Raw genomic sequence first — 17,620 nt, forward strand, 5'->3', positions numbered from 1 at the left:
GGGAGGGGATGCTGCCTGCTGTAAACAGGCAAGAGAAACTCAACTGCAGGCTGGAGTCAAAAGCAAGCATCACCCAGGAGTGGTGCCACAGCAGTGCGTGTCCCCCTGCCACCCAGCACCGCACCCACTGGGGCCAGTGCCACAGACCAGCTCGCTGCCCACTGGAGCAGGGCTCCCGGCTCCTCTTCTCCCCCCATCACCCAAGGCCCAGCCAGCACCAACTGCTACAAATCCAGCAGGGAGAGGTGAGGAGAGCTCAAGGACACCCATGTGTCCTGGGCAGCCACCCAGCCTGCTGAGCCCGCTGCTGGCTGGAAGAGCCCCGGCCTGGCCAGCCTGCTGGGCAATAAGGGCTAAACTCTTCCAGCCAGTACTACAAGGGGCACAGCAGCCATATTCCCTCTCATTTTTGCTCCTTTCCCTTCTTCCTCCCTCTTTCCAACCTCTCCAGGCCAAACAACTCAGGCAGCCTCATGGTGACACCAGCGCCAGCAGCGCGGCACAGCCTGGCTCACCCACCCACCCGCACCCCAGCCACGGCTCAAGCGCCAGCCCGGGCCGGTGAGTGCGAGGGCAGAGACGCAGGGTGGGCAGCAGGGCCAGATTCGCATGCAGACAGGAGGAGCCAGTGGAGAAGGACATGAGTGTGTGACACGCAGCAGGGCTCAGGACAGTGACAGCCCCGTGTCCCGTCATCCCCAGGGCTGCTCGCTCCTGCCAGTTGCTCTCTCCCAAACCACCCAGGACACAGCAAGAACAGGGGCTGCAGTACCGTCCTGGGGCTACGCTGCTGCAAGACATGCAAAGCCAAGGAGCCACCGGAGCCCTCCCACGCTACAACAGAGACAGCAGTACCTCCAGCAGTAAGTATTGTTTCCCACCGTGAAACGGGCTCCGCGATGCAACGGGGTGCACAACCCAAAGGAGATAAAAGTTTTCCAGCAAAAGTTGCATCTTGTGGCAGCAATAGCACATCTTCCAGGAGCACCGCTAGCCAATCTAAATTGAGCCCAATATAATTACAGAGCAGCTGATTTTTTATTCTTTTTTTTCTACATTGCCGTGAATCACACTACAGTTAATTGATATTTACTCTGCATTCACTTGGCGTTGCAGATCACCCAGTGTTGCTCAGGATGACAGAGCAGACAACAGGTGCCAGCAATCATGAAGCTGGGGTGTGCAGGGGGACTGCACAGCTGCTGCATGGTAAAAGGGAATCTCACCTGGACTAATACATAACTCATCAAGGGGACATGAAATAAAAAGCCACACAGGCACAAGGGAGAGGGGGCAGAGGTGTCCCAGGCACCCCTGCTCCGGCACTGGGATGATGCACAGAAAGTCCCTATCTCCCATTCCTGAGGGCAGCATCCAAGGTCTGGCAGCAAGTGGCACCGTGCTGGGCACAAGGCTGTGGGAGCCTCACACAGGTCCGTGCTGAGAGGCAGCAGTGGCCAGGGAAGGTGAGGACCAGTGTGAGCATCCCTACACTCACAGCATGAGCATCCCTGCACCCATGCTCATCCCTGCTCCACCTGCACCCCGCAGCACCCACCGAATCAGTGCCAGGAGGTGCTGGGCTGGCTTAGCGCAGAAGGCAGGCATTCTGCCAACCTGTATCCCAGCTCTGCTAGGGATTCCCTGGAGACACCAGAGAGAGCTGAACTGTTCATTCCCTGGACAACCATCTCCACAACCCAACATACAGCTGAGCCTCTTGCTAACACACATAGGTGCCACCATGACCTGCCAACCCTCACGCTGTCCATCTCCTTCAAACACTCATCGCCTGCAGGTGCCGAGACCCAGCACCCACCACCAGGACATGGGAAGCTCTGGCCCATCCCACACAGACAGACCCCAACTTCCAAAGAGATAGCAACACGACAAGGTAAGAAAAGGGCAACACAGCCTGAAAATCTCAAGAAATGCTGACCAGCAGCCAGGGCCCCCCAAACATCCTGGAGACCTCACACCTCAGGGTACTCCAACCCTTCAAAACCAGGGCTGAGGCAGGTGACAGGGACAGCAGGGATTGTGCAAAGCCCTTGCAAAACAACTGAGCTGCTGCATGGACCCAACAGGACAAAGCCAGAAGGGCAAACAGCTATTTCAGCTAAATATATTTGTTCTTGGGATGACGTCGGTATGTAAATCGATCATAAATAGACTCAGGCTGGAAATGAGAAGATGGTTCCTGACCACTGGAGGTTAAGTCCTAGAGTGGCCCTTCAACAAGAATTACAAGGAGAAGAAACAAAACTTATTCAAGATGGAACTGGAGAAATCTGTGAAATGGTGACAAAAAGCATCTCTGTGTGACACTGAGACAGGATGCAGCCACCCGAGGCAGCCCCTGAGCACAGGATGGCATTGCCGCAATGACCACTAGCACCATTAGCACAGCTCTGCTTGGAACGCCCAAGCCACGCAAGGTGTTAGAGACACTCTGCAGGAGCTCCTGGACCTCCCTGGTGGGCAGAGGAAGCTCCGCTCCTGCACCAAGCACCCCTCCAGTTTCTCCATCTCATGCCAGGCAGGGCCAGCAGAGCTGTGGGACCATCTGCTGCCGTAGCTGCACTGGGCACGGGCTGCAAAGAGCCTGAGAACACCTTCCCAATAGGGACCTGCACAGAGGAGGAAGAGGAGCAGAATGCGGGATGCTGAGAGCCAGGGCAGCAGACGGCACCTCCTCCCTGCCGTCCCCACGGGTGCCCATGCCCTCCCATGTGTGCCACTGCCAGCACAACCAAGCACACCTTTGTCAGGACACGGCTTCTTGTTTCAGCGTCACCTCGTTTCCCTCAGAGCCGTGGCAGGAGGAGGCAGGCGCGCAGCAGGACCACTGCTCCTGGTGCTGGAGGCAGCAGGGGCAGTTACAGGGGAGGAAGATGGGGCTCCCTCCTCCCCCTCCTCAAACAAGCAAAGCCCAGCAAAGTGCGTGTTCCCTGGGTCCTGCAGCAAGCAGGGAGCTCTGCTGCCACACCGTGCCCCTACAACCCTGCGGAGGTTGAAGAACCACCACTGCTGGTGGGGACCCTACCACCCACCAGCTGCACTGGCATCCTCCCTGTCCTGAGCCCTGCTCTGGGAGGTGCAGTAAGCAACCTCCCTGCATCACTCATCATTTTATGTCTCTCAAATCCATTCCACACTGCCATCAAACCAGGCCAAGCCAAGTGCAATGTCCTGCACCGGGGTCAAGGCAATCCCCAGTACCTGCACAGACTGGGAAGGGGGTGGGGGGTGGGGGGGGGTGGGCAGGGGTCGGTGGAGGGAGGGAGCTAGGGAGGGGGGGAGGGATAGAGAGCAGCCCTGAGGAGAAGGACTGGGGGCAATACCAATGAGTGACAAGTGGGACATCAGCCAGCAATGTGCACTTGCAGCCCAGAAAGTCAAGCACCTGCTGGGCTGCATCACCAGCAGCTCAAGGGAGGGGATGCTCCCCCTCTGCTCCGCTCTCCTCACAGCCCCCCGCAGCGCTGCTCCAGCTCTGGGGTCCCCAGCACAAGGCAGACGTGGCCCTGGTACAGCGGGTCCACAGGAGGCCACCAAATTGGCCCCAGGGCTGGAACACCTCTGCCCTGGAGAAAAGCTGGGAGAGTCGGGGTTGTGCAGCCTGGAGAAGAGGCGGCTCCGGGCACATCTTCCTGCGACCGCTCAGCGCTTCAAGGGGGCACACAGGAAAGATGGGGAGAGGCTTTGACCAGGGCCTGCAGTGACAGGACAAGGGGCAGCGGCTTTGAACTGGAAGAGAGTAGGTTTAGGCTGGACAGAGGGAAGGAATGTTGCACCACGCGGGTGGTGACACGGGCACAGGCTGCCCAGAGCGGCTGTGGGTGCCCCATCCCTGGCAGGGCTCAGGGCCAGGTGGGACGGGGCTTTGGACAACCTGCTCTGGTGGGAGATGTTCCTGCCCATGGCAGGGGGGGTGGACTGGATGATCTCTGAAGGTCCCTTCCAACCCACACCACTCTGTGGGTCTATTTCTACTTCAGGCTGGGGAGCTGGAGCCAGCTTTGCCATGCTCCTGCACTGCACAGAGGACAAACCCCCTGCCTGCACCAAAAACCTCCCCTGGCCAGACCTGAGCGGGACATGACTGTGGCAGGGGCAGCATCAGTGAGGCTGCAGATCAGGGGTGAGAGCAGCACAGTGAATGGGGTAACACACTGCTTTGTTTTCTGTGTGCAGGACATGCCAGGGCACCCTTTGCCAGGTCCCTTGCTGCGCTGGGCCCACTCTTCCTTCATCCCAGCCCCTGCTCCTCTCACTTCCATCCTCAAGGTCTGTTGAAGTCTCGGTTGGCTCCGAGTTCCCATCCCAGGGAAGCTGGGAGAAGCAGCACCATGGGTGGAGGAGCGCAAAGAGGCCTGAGAACACAGTCAGACTTTTCCTTGAAACTTGTTTGTCCTCTCACACCACTCCTCCTGAAGGAGCATCAAACAAGCCCGAGCCTGAAGCCTCCCACATAACGTGACTGCAACTTCTGGTCTTCAGGTCTCTTCTCTGCCCTGGTGGGACCACGCACCAGGGGTAACTTACCCCTAGAAAACCAGTGCCCGAGGAGGGCAGCTCCAGCAGGAACAGCTGCAGCCTCCCTCCCTCCCAGCAGTGCCTGAGCAGCATCTCCTCTGAACGAAGTGGGCTTCCAGCCATGACAGCTACCAAAGGGACCTGGTGAGCAGCCAGGTTATGCTTACACGAGAGCACAGAGCCTGCTCAGAGGTGTCCAGCCAGAGCCCAGGCACCAAGGCAACTCCAAATTGCCTTTTTGGCACGAGCCACTGTTGCTTCAATGCATTAGACAGAGGTGAGCAGCTATGATTTGTCTCCTTGACCACCTGGCACGTCTCTCTGCCAGGAGATGGTCTGCTAGGAATTACAGAGGCCACTCTGCAGATAACGCAAATCTCTTCCAACAGAGAGCCTGAGCAGTGTCACCCAGGACCTGTGCCCTGGTGTCCACAGCCACCACCTCGAGTCTGCACAGCTTAAATTATGAAACTGGAGGTCAAGTGTACACAGAGCTGAACCTCCCCTTCTGGCCTGGTGCAGAGCCGTAATGGACCTGCTTCCAGGTTTGAAATACCTGCTGGGTCTGCCAAAGCCTGTGGAGATGGACCAAGCTGACAGGCTGAAAGACACGACTACAGATTTGAAGATTTATGTTCCCAGAGGCAATTCATTCAGCAAACAGCATCCATTACATAACGCAGTGACGAGGAGACGAGGAGCATGGCCATGGGGAGGGATGCGATGCACAGAGAAGACCAATGGCAGAGAAGTCCTTCCCAACCGCTCCAGGGAAAAAAACAAAAAACAAAAAACCAACAAAAAAACCACAACCAAAAAACCAACATCATTTCATTCCTCTCTAGCTGGCAACTTGCCACTCAAAGCCACCTCCTCTGGGAAGCGGCCCAGACCAAGGACCAAGGACAAACAGCCTGCTTCAAGCGCCAGAAGCGACAACAGATGCGACAGCTCACCGGGAAGGATTTTAGGAACAGGTTATCAGGAGCTGTGACTCAGATCAGGAGCAGCAGCAACGACAGCCCTGACCCAAGCAGCAATGCAGCCCCTTGGCTGCTCCAAGCCCACCCAAGCCTCAGCTTGATGCTGCCCAACTTGCAGCATGGAGCCACTCAGTGGGGAGACTCTCCCCGTCCCCCCAAAGCCGGGCGGGAGCCCACCAGAGCTGCAAGGTGCAGGCAGGGGGCTGCCACCACGCCGGCAAGATGGCAAAGCCAGCCAGCTGCCCACCCACCAGGCGCCAAAATAAGCCCAGGCAGTAGCGGCAACTTGGAGTCGAGAACAGTCTGTGCAGCCAGAAGAGGGATCAGCAGGAAGGGAGGGGAGAGGAGGAATAAGCCCTTCTGTATGACATGGGCCAAGCCCAGCACCTCCACCGGGCAGGTGGGTAAATCCAGCTCACACACAAAGCACAGACTGGGGAGCAGGGGTGGGTGTGTGGATGGATGGATGGACGGATGGATGGATGGACGGACGGAGAGCAGCCCTGAGGAGAAAGACTGGGGGCGACACCAATGAGTGACAAGTGGGACATCAGCCAGCAATGCGCACTTGCAGCCCAGAAAGCCAAGCACCTCCTGGGCTGCATCACCAGCAGCTCAAGGGAGGGGATGCTCCCCCTCTGCTCCGCTCTCCTCACAGCCCCCCGCAGCGCTGCTCCAGCTCTGGGGTCCCCAGCACAAGGCAATGGCTTTGAACTGGAAGAGAGTAGGTTTAGGCTGGACAGAGGGAAGGAATGTTGCACCACGCGGGTGGTGACACGGGCACAGGCTGCCCAGAGCGGCTGTGGGTGCCCCATCCCTGGCAGGGCTCAGGGCCAGGTGGGACGGGGCTGGGAGCAGCCTGGGCTGGGGGGGGGGGCCCTGCCCACAGCAGGGGGGTTGGACCGGGTGGTCTCTCAAGGTCCTTCCAACCCACACCACTCTGTGAGCCTATCTACCGTTGAGCATCTGATCAGACCCACCGCACCTCCTGGACACACCACAGTATTACAAAACACTAATTCCTAAAGAAGATGTGGGCCCTGCTCTCACTGCCCAATCAATTTTTGGCATTATAAACTGGATCTTCTGCAATACTAAAGCAAAGTAACACTGTAAAAGAAAACCAAAAGCACTCCCAACATCCTGGATGCTTCTGGAAGGCACATCAACGTCACCATATTTTGTTCATTGCACATCTAAGACTTTTAAATAGATTATTATGCTTTTAGGCCACAAGTGCCCTTTGCAGCCTGAGCTCTGGCTGAGCCCTGAGCGGACACTGTCCCGACACACGCTGTATGAGCCCAGCAGCCAGCAGGAAGGCAATGACCGCTCTTCCCTGAAAACACCCAAACAGAAACACTGCAAAATCTCACAGTGCAAGCACTGACCAAAAGAGCCTGGAGGATGATTGAACAACAGTCTGAGACATGTGAATTCCCTTGAGAAAATCCCTCAATTCCAGGCTTGGCCAAATAAATTTTAGCTGAGGAGCAGCTGCCAGGAGAGGGGAGCATGAGACAATTTAATAAGGGCCACGTTCTTCCAAGCAATTAGCAATACCTATTGATTTGACACAGGGCTGGGCACAAGAAAATGTGTGTACATACAGCCTCCTGGGACCTCTAGAAACAATTCACAGTTGGATACAAGCAGATGTGAAATTGCACTGGGCAAATGATGAGAAGTGGATAGGAGGAGGGGAGATGACAAGACAGAGACCTGGTCTTAGCCTTCCAACCCCCTACGCACACCTTTGCATCAGGGCTACTGCAGCTGGGAGGGCACAAGCAGCGTTCAGCAATCGCTCACTGGCCCACGAAAGCAACGCCTTTGCTGACGACAACGGCTACCAACAGCTTGGAGCCATCTCGTGTGGTCGGTCCTGATGCAGCCACAGACCCCTGGTCCATCCCCACTGGTAAGCATCTCCACCCGGCTGTGCTCAGCCCTGCTCTCCCCTGCACAGCTCGGGTCCCACCTGCTCCCCAACGAGGAGTTTGCAGACAGCAAAGCTGGAAAACCTCTGCCCTCGGGAAGCCCAGCTGACCCCACCAGCCCCAGGTGCTCTGCCAGTGCCAGCTCCTCTGGCTCCCCTGGGAGATGCACTGCTCCACCTGGGGACAGGGGAACTCATCACCCACAGCTCTAACCTTGTTGGATCCCACAGACTCTCAAACGTTGCCACCTCCTGGGTGCTGCAATCCTTAACTTCTGATCCTGGCAACAAACCTTTTCTTAGAAACACAAGACGGGGAAAGAAACAGCGATTGATCACTAAGGTCTGAAAGCTACAGACTCTTTGGCCAGCCACCACAAAATGTCCTTCAGGACAGAGAGGGCAGGATCACAAGTGCACTCTGAGGGCTCAGAGAAGAGCTGCACCATTTCTGTGCCAAGCAGGCAATGCTCAGCCAGCTCTGCAAGTGCTGCCTCATCCACGTGCCCAACCCACACAGCCCAGGGCAAGACAACAACCAACCAGCATCAAACCAGCCATTTGCTCTTTTCAGCCTCCACATTGCCCCATCCTTCAGGAATTCTCCTCCAGCAGCCTCATTGGACTCTCACCACCTCTCAAAGTCAGAAAGCCATCACTCAACCCTCCACCTCCTTCCCATGCAGGTCCCAGCCCTCCCTCGCCCCAGCCATCAGCCACCTCAGCAGCTTGTAGCTTTCCAGCCATGGTCACCTGAAGACAAGGGGATTTCAGCCCGACCTGTCCACCCCACAAGCAGCCCAGCCCAGCCACGTGCCCACGGGGACACAGGGAGATCATGGCTCACTCACTCTCATCAGGGTTGGGCGAAGCAAGAATGGCACTGTGCTTCCTCTTCACTTCCTCCACATTCTCCGAAATTTTATCGATGAACCCTCGAATTTCTTCCACCTGTGGAGACGGACAAGAAGCTAGGTCCCCTGTGCTGTGAGAGACCTTCTGGACTACAAGAAGGCACACCAGCATCCCTGAGGGGGAACCTCTGCTTGTGCCCTCTGCCTGCCAGGATGCCCACTCTCTAGCTCTGTCTTCTCCTTCAACTCACACCACACTTTGCTCATCTTCCTCCATCTGCACATGAGATTTTTTTCCTTCCCCGTTCCATTGCCTGCACAGATACATTTTAACACCCCCTACACACATGCCATGCTAAGGGTGTGCTAAAAATCCACGCGCAGATCTTACAGCCACCCACATGCCAGAAGACAACCTCTTGTTTGGTAACGAGAGGCACAAAATTAAATCAATCCCATGCAGAAACTTCTGCTCCACAGAGGTGCTTTCAGAAGAGGTTTGAGAGCTGGTCCAGTTGAGCAGCAGGCTGGAGGCAGGCAGGCTGCAGGCAGGCAGGCTGCAAGGCTCACCTGCTCCCACTGACTGGCCACCCGGCCCAGCTGTGCCACTGGTTTCTGGAGCAGCAGGTGGAGCAGCAAAGCATCCATAGGGCCAGGTAAGACCAGGACAGCCTCAGGCCTGCGTGGAAGCCTGGTTCCTACTCATCAGTCATCTGAGCATAATCCCCAAGGACCCTGAGCATCAGCTAAGCAGCATCAGCCAGGGCAGGACCCCCATCTCCACCTCACCTGCTGCTCCCCACCCACAGTGGGAGCCTGTACTGCAGCCCCACAACCTGCTCCAGCGCTAACAGAAAGGTCTGAACTAGCTTTAAAGCTGCAATGGAGAAACAAATGTCTCACCTGCTCAAAGAACTCATCCATGAAGCGGTCCCGATCCACACTGACAGTGACTTCATCATCGTCGTCACTGTCCTTTGCCTGCAACGACACAGAGAGAGGCATCAACAAGTGCTCCCTGCTAAGTTTGCGGCTCCATTTCAGGAGCTCTTCAGGGGCATCTTCCCCTTCTCCTTTGCTCACTTGCTCCCAGGAGCTGGGGCAAATGCCAGCCAGAGCACAGGATGCCCCAGGTGCTGCCACACCAGAGCACTAGAGACAGCGAGGGAGCCGAGGACTGCCAGCTCCAGCAATAAGGGCACGACGCAAAACACGACTGCAGCCAGCTGCCACACTGCATGGCCTCCCCTGGCAAGCACAGAGTAAGATTTATAACACCTATGCGTTTACAGAGAGCTGGAGGAGGGAACTTTATGAACGATCCTCAGCTGTGCGTAGTAAGCACAACAGCTCTGCAAGCAGCAGTAATGAGAAACAGAAAGGATGCTGCGATGGGAAAGCACGAGGGATGCTGTGGAGTGCAGGAAAGATGGGAGAGAACAGAAAATACAACAGAACTAGTAAAGCCACAGCAGGCAAATGAAGGGTTGTCTTTGTCTGCAGGAGCATGTGTGTCATTGTCACCAGAGATAAAAACACCTCCTGTCCCAGTGAGGCAGAGGATGTAAGCTTGCAGGGGAAAGAAAAATTACAGTCCTCTGTATACGCAGACATTTAAAAGATTATTATCCAAAGCAGATGCATGATGGAGGGAAATGGAAAATCAATGGGGTGGAAAAGTTTTTCCTTACTCCAAGTCCACTAGAGAGAATGATCCAGTGGAATGGAGAAGATTTAAGAGAGAGGACTGTCTCTGCTCATCTCATAATTGTCCCACATTTTGCAGATGGTTACACATCACCCTGCGGCCCCTTTGCAGGGAGCTAGCCAATGCAGTCTGCAGAGTCTTGCCTTGAAATAAGCCAGGTGCAATACCTATCCTTCCCCCTAAAACTGTCTTTTCAGCCTAGGGTGACTGATTTGGGTGGTCACCCAGGGGAGATCTCAGCCTTGCCACCCTCATGGCACCCTTTGCTTTGGTAACGACTTCACAAAATGCTTATCCAAAGACCTTGAGATTGGAAGGCTACCATGATCCAAGTAAAAATCTCACCCTGCCAAGGAAAAACAGATGCGCTGCTGTCCCTACCCCACCACTCTGTGGGCACAAAGACTAAATGTTCCCTGAAGCTGGGAACTCAGAATCTGGCCATTTTGGCCCCAACTGGGCACCCACACCAGGGGTCAGTGGTGGGAGGTGCCTGCACAGCGAGGCTGGGACATGGCAGAAGCCACCAGCCTGGGAACAGGTCGGTGCATTTAGATTTTGATGGAGCTGGGTGAGATCAACCTGAGGATGAGCACCTAGAGCCTTCTCTTGCTTTGACTTGGATCTCTTCCCTGCATTGCTAAAAGCACACTGCTGTGCTGGGAGTACGGAGCGGGAGCGAGGTCGGTGCCCCTACGTCCTTCTGGTAGTGAGGGGCCCAAAACTGAACCCAGGATTCAGGTTGCAGCCTCCAGACTGGGATGATCCCTGCCCCGGCCCTGCTGGCCATGCTGTTTCGGACACCGGCCAGGGAGCCGTACACTCCCTGCAGAAGGCAATGCCCTTTGCATCAGGCAGGACCCAGCTTCTTCCCTGAAGCCTTCTGCCTCCAAATTCGGCACTTTGCTCTCACACCAGGTCCACACGAGCCTCTCCCACTCCCCACCAACGGTCACACCGAGAGCCAGAGCACGACTCAGGCTTAGCACACAGCTGGGTGCACAGTCAAGTCCAACACCAGCCACACGGCCTCAGGGCCAGGATATGGCCATGGGCTCTGTTACACGCCTCCTGCACCTCGATGCCACCAGGCAGCGAGGCTGGAGGGACCTGCACCCTCTCCTCCTCCCTGTCCCCTGCCACTGCTGCTCCAACCTCACTCAAACCCATCTTAGCAAAACAACGGCGGTTGCCCTCAAGCCCCAGCTCCAGTGCTGTGTCACTCGTTCAGCCTGCGAGCCAGCCTGGCTGCACCAGCACAGTCACCACTGGCTGTAAGCAAAGGTCCACTTGGGGTCTACAAATGAACCCAGAGCAATGCCTACAGCTCCTCCATTACTCCCAGAGCACCACAGGTGCTTCCCCAGCACCCACAGCCTGTGAGCAAGAAGACACACCACCAAGGTTAAAAAGCATCATCTAAAGCTAGGAAGGATGCCTACATGGATGAATGCCTGCTACATGGATGTAGCTACCATTCACGTTTGCATTTCAGTTTACATGCCACTAGAAATCACACTTGGTTTGTGCCATGCTTGATTTTAAGCATCAACTGCCTTCAGTTAAGATGGGTGGTACCCCATCTTACAACACCCTTAACTCCTGCACAGAGTGAGGGACATTTTGCCAGCACACACAAACAGGCACAGTTTCTGCCTGCCTTACGCTGGCATTATCCCGAATGGCGCACGCGGTCACAAACTCCCACCTACACCCGGCTCCAAGGATCTCAGAAATACATAAAGCCAACAGAGCCTGGGGACACACGTTGCGAGTGATGGAAGATGCAGCCACCAAAGCAAATGCCACTCTGGACACACAAGCTGCCAGGTCACGGCATCCTCCTTCCCACCACCCTGCCCAGCCTCTTCATATCAGCAACAAGGACATCCCTGACAGCCCCCACAAGCAATGGTCTCCACAGGTGGGATTTCAGTGGTGAGTGTCTTCTTCATTAGCTCAGAGCAATGATTAGGCTGCTGGATGGTGAGCTGCATTTTGGGGAGGTTTCTCAGAGGAAATGAGGCTGTTTTTCCAGTTGACCTCCTGCACCAACCGTACCACTCCTGTGCTCCTTCCAGCCCTGCTGACTCCAGCACCATGTCATGAAGCTTATCCTCCCACCACCCGACCCATCCCCAGCACCTGCCACAGACAGACTGGCTCATCCTGCACCTCAGGGCACGAGGCCCCGCACATCACCCTGCCTGGAGGCACACCCCACAGCGCAGGGGCTGGTGGGGGTCAGGGCAGCACTGCAGCCCCGGTGAGGGCAGACAGCCTGCGGGGCTCTGTGTGCAGAGCAGCTCTGCCAGGGGACACAGGGGACAGTACCTGCCTGCAGCCCTGGACCACGCTGCCATGCACCCAGCAGGATGATCATCTACAGAAAGGGATCAAAGGAAAAGGGGTGAAAAGCAGCCCTGAGGAGAAGGACTGGGACAGACCGGTGGGTGACAAATGGGACATCAGCCAGCAACGTGCGCTTGCAGCCCAGAAAGCCAAGCACCTCCTGGGCTGCATCACCAGCAGCTCAAGGGAGGGGATGCTCCCCCTCTGCTCCGCTCTCCTCACAGCCCCCCGCAGCGCTGCTCCAGCTCTGGGGTCCCCAGCACAAGGCAATGGCTTTGAACTGAATGACGGTGGGGTTAGGCTGGACAGAGGGAAGGAATGTTGCACCACATGGGTGGTGACACGGGCACAGGCTGCCCAGAGTGGCTGTGGGTGCCCCATCCCTGGCAGGGGTCAGGGCCAGGTGGGACGGGGCTTTGGGCAGCCTGGGCTGGGGGGAGGGGGCCCTGCCTATGGCAAGAGGTTGTGTTACAGATTTGCTAATAAGTTAAGATTGATTGACTTTATTTGATTGATTATTTGATTTTATAAAATTATTTTATAAAATAGAAATATAGAAGGATAAGAAATATATTTTAATGAAACTTATAGTTGCACAGTAAAAGCTGCTATGAGATCCTCTGTACATCCCGTACCAAGGCTAGAAGAATGGGCTAGAATCATTGTTAAAACTTAGGTAATAAATTTAGGGTTTGAAAGGTTTCTTTGTATTTGACCAGTCTTCTGTATGTAGAAAGTGTATTGAAATGTCAGAATATGAGATGAATGGAAACTGGGGAGAGTCGACTGGAATAGCTTGTGGTTACCTGCCAAGAAACCGTGAACTTTAGTAAAAGGTAATTCCGGCAGGGGGAGATCGCGACCACCGACTCATATACCACCTACCCAAATCGTACCCCAGACCCATTTTAGACCTTTCTAAGCATTACTGCGCAGAATCAGATATAGGAGGAGAATATGTACATGATTTATGGGAAATATTATGATTATGCATGAATACTTAATGAATATGTATGAATAAGTTCTATATATGGTGTCCGATTTTGAGACTTGGTGTGCGTTGATCGTGAGAGGACTCGCTCACGCACCCGGCCGTCAATAAAGAAGTGTCTGCTTATCTACATCACATTGGCGTCGATAAGTTCTTCATTCCGAGATTTCGGTAACAGTTGGACTGGATGATCTTTGAAGGTCCCTTCCAACCCAAACCATTCTGTGATGCTATGAAAGCCCCCTCCCAGGGAGATCAACTATGGTAAGCACCAGGGAGCCTCTGCAGCCCTGCACAGGAAAAAGGCACCTCCATCACAACTTCCCCCAAGCCTACAGCAGCTTTTCTTGCCTTCATTCTGGCAGGATCTTAATATTCAGGAATTCTGAGCCTCTTTTTCAAGCCTGTGAGGAAAGCATTCCTTGTCATTAATTTTAAATGCAGGCTTGTCCCATGACCAGGCAGGCCAGAGAGTACTGGCAGCAGAGGAAAGGCAGCAGGTTAGCATGCCACCCACGGAGATGCCCATCTCTTTGTCACCTCTTGTCTGTCCCTTCCACATGCAAAATGGTCCTGGCTCATTGCATGCAGGATGCCACACCACTGCTTGGTCCCACCACTGCCGCCCATCGGACCCTGCCGTTTGTTGGACCCAGAAATCCTGGAGGAAGGCAACCCACCACCCAGGGAGAGGGTTTCTGCCAAAGCCACACACAGCCTTGTTGGAGGCACTTCTATTTTCAGGGCAGCTTGCCCCCCAGGCACAACAGAGCGCTGATGCACAGCCAGGGCAATGGTTATTTAGGGCAGGCACTGAACGCGGCACTGCCCTGCTGTGTGCGGGGAGAGCAGCACAAAAACCCAGCTGGAAGCCCAGCAAAGAGGAAATGAGAAGGATGGAGCCTGCTGGTCAGGAGGGCACATGTCACTCTGGGTTGGAGAAGGGCACCATCTGTCCAACCCACGTCACTGGAAATACCCTCCCTGCCACACCGCTTCCCAACACACAGCGTGTCCCAACACACAGCGTCAGGCGGATCGCCTGGCCCTACCACCCCTGACCTGACACCCCCGCACAAGGGAGGCAGCAGCAGCATTAGCTAAGGGGCTAACCAGGACTCCAGGGGGAGAAGATGCCCACAGGCAGGCACAGCCCCCTGGGATGCAAGGCACTGAAGGGTCACCTCCTCCCAGCATCTCCCTCCACGCTGAGGCTTGGACCAGGCACACTGCCAGCCCTCACAGGCACTCTCGCCCCAGGCTTGAAGTGTCTTCCCATACACTGCTGCCGAAGTAGAAATGAAACCAAAATACCTTTCCTAAGAAAACCTAGTGTCCACCCACCCAACAGCGTTTTGGCTTCACACATCCCAGTCGTGAGCATCCCAGGCTTTCAAAGCCACATGGAAACCTCAGGTCTAGGTCAGAGCTACCTGCTGGTGCTGCTCAACACAAGCAGCAAACAATTCACAGCTCCCAAAAGCCCAGGCTTGCCTGCCAGCAACAGGCGAGGAGCATGCACTCCCGACACCATGCAGGAACGACGGGCACGCCATCCTCCTGGTGCTTCTCAGCTGCCGAAACAGGCACCCAGCTATCTCTGCACCCACTGGGCGCATTCGACATGCTGCAACCTCAGGCAGCAAAAGCTGCCCCAAGACTCCTCACGGAGCAAGAGGAAACAGAGCCACAGCAAAGCACTGCAAGTCTACGTGCCTCAGGTGAGACTAGCTCTGAAAACGGCTTACAGCAGGCAATGAGCCCAAGTTAATTAACACAAGCAGCCAGCAAGCAGCTCCACTGCTCTGAAGCCTTGGTGGGTCTGGGGCATTGCCCCCTTTATGTGTATAGGTACTGTAGCAGTGCTGATCGCTGCCTGCATCACTGACATGTGGGTCCTGTGCCACTGGCACATCTGGAGCAGAAGGGCAGGAGGGTTTTGATCAGCCTCCCTCAACACCTGCTCCTGCCTTGGGCACTTTCGGGCAGCGCTGGGGACCCGGGGTCTCTGGGCTTCTGCCTCCCACATAGGGTAGGTGAAGATAACCCTTCTTTCGCAGCATTTTTTATTTCTCCAGCCCACCAGAGGCCAAGCAGCAGGCAGCACCGCAGGCAGCGTGCCAGCAGCAGGGATGGCTCTGGGAGCCGCTGCCTCACCGATGCCTCCCAGTGCTGCTGAGTGCAGGGAGTGGGATGGGGAGGGCAGGTCTGCCAGAGCTCCTTCAGCGTTAAAGGATTCAGTGTTCACCTCACAGGGTTAAAGGTGCCCCTCCACAAGGGCCAAAATGCCAAGAGGAGCCTGAGGCAGAGCCGAGCTGCAAAGCAGAGCAGTGGATGGGAAGATGGTCCAGAACCCCAGAGCATCCTAGCTCTGCGAGTTTTGCAACAAGGACGCCACTAATAAACTCATTACAAAGCAGATTTCATCCCTTTGGTTTAAACCAGCCCCGTTCCCTCCGCAGGCACTTGCTGGAAGATGGCAGAAGAGCACAAACTAACCAAAAGGACTGGAAGCCTGTTCTCCCCTGAAAAGCAAGAGGCAGCAGGCAGGGCAAGCTGCAGCCAGGCACAATGAGGTCGCTATTATCTCAGCAGTAGCTACACGCAGGCTTTAGCTCCTGCCCTCTTCTGTTAGCGTTGCAGATTAATTTGACCATGTTCAGATGCGTCTGCGGCGCTGGTACAGGCAGCAGAGCCATACCAGAGCACAGGAGCAACGTGCCCGGCTGCCGCTGGGCACTTCTGCATCCCAGGGGACTGTGCTGACCCCCTGACATCCCTCCACCGACCGAGCCCTGCCGGTGGCCATCCCTGGCCCGCGTGCACGAACAGGCAGCAGGCAGAGCCCCAGCCCTGCCTCCACTCAGGGCTGAGCCGTCCTGCTGCCTCCCATCCCCACCAGAGATAAGGAAAGCTTCACAAAAGCACAACAAAAGGAAAAAGCCACGACAGCTGCTACCCCCCCTTTCAGGGACCATTAAGTTAAGCAAAAAAAAGGCTTCAGCTCTAATTGGTGCAGGATGCTGCTTGCGGACCTCTCTTCCAGGCTGAATCTGTTGGGTTTTTTATTTACTGGACCACACACACACTGACCTACCCAGCCTGAGAAATTTCAGCCATCTGGGCTTGGCTCTCCTTACAAAATGACCCACCTTTCTGCACCAAAACCAAAGCACCTCATGGGACGCACAACACAAGGCTGCTCTGTGGGGGGATGCTCTCTGAGTAGCAGCGCGTCACGGCCAGGACTTCGTCCCCACATGGAGTGGCACATGGTCCAACACCAGTCGCCCTGTTTCCCCTGTCCAAATCCACGAGCCAGGGTATTGCCATCAGCACATCAGGGCTCCTGCGGCAGGTCCTTCCCACGGCTCCGGCAGGCAGCTGCACACACTACCGAGAAGGACGAGGTCAGAATAACTCAGCAGCAAACTGCGCTGTGATCTCTTCTCTGCCATCTTAAAAAGCCTACAGGACACGTATTAAAGCACACAGATGCCCAGATCCTTGGAAACACCCCAGCCCAGCACTGCGATGCTCGGCAGCAGAAGAGCAGCTCGCTGTGGCTCTGCTGCTGAAGCTTCACACGAGCAAGGTCCAAAGCACCCATGGGTCTCCTACCCAGCCAACTATCACCACCCTCATCCTGGGAGTCTCCTTTGATCCTTCACACCTCAGGGCTTGCGTGAGCATTTTGCAGCAACCAAACCAAGTCTTTCCTCAGGAGCCCAGAGGCCAAAGTCCTGCTCCAGAGGGTTTTCAGGAAGGTGGTGTCAAGGCTGAGGATGAGGACAGCCAGAGGATCAGCCCCTGTGAGAACCCTGGGGAGCTGAACCACCTGAGACCACGGCTTGAATTACCTACAGCCTCAGTCCTAGCATTTTTTGTAGACTATATATATAGTACAGCTATGCAGCAGAATAAACTGCGTATTTTATAGCACACAGGCCTCAACTCAGCTATGTCCAACTCCAATATTCACCAAACCCAGCCCATACTTCCCACTAACAACTTCTTGATGAACAAAGGTTCAAGGCACAATGACTTTAGCATGAAATCCACATGAGTCAGTAGGCGTTTCTAATTTCCAACAGTAGCGGTGCAAGGGAGAGCAAGATTTCCGAGAGTTTTGTCCTTAGGTGTTGGTTTCCATCACTGCAGAATTACGATACTGGCCTTTGGCACAAAGCCCAACCTTTTTGTCAGAGCCATGGTCAACTCTCAAGCTCTGTTTTAGAGGCAAGCACGTAAAAA

General features: G+C 55.4%; 1 protein-coding gene across 2 annotated transcripts in view; it reads right to left on the reverse strand.

Annotated features, from left to right (window-relative positions):
- Positions 1 to 17,620, reverse strand: part of STX1A (syntaxin 1A) — a 90,010-nt gene that overhangs the window by 63,512 nt on the left and 8,878 nt on the right. For both annotated transcript variants that reach the window (XM_037375145.1, XM_037375146.1), the window contains exons 2-3: positions 9,219 to 9,296; positions 8,313 to 8,412 (exon numbers count right to left, since the gene is read on the reverse strand). In XM_037375145.1, the coding sequence (XP_037231042.1) occupies positions 8,313 to 8,412; positions 9,219 to 9,296 (178 nt within the window). The remainder of the gene's footprint in view (positions 1 to 8,312; positions 8,413 to 9,218; positions 9,297 to 17,620) is intronic.

Source organism: Falco rusticolus, chromosome 1 (genome assembly GCF_015220075.1).
Source record: "Falco rusticolus isolate bFalRus1 chromosome 1, bFalRus1.pri, whole genome shotgun sequence".
Classification (NCBI taxonomy): domain Eukaryota; kingdom Metazoa; phylum Chordata; class Aves; order Falconiformes; family Falconidae; genus Falco; species Falco rusticolus.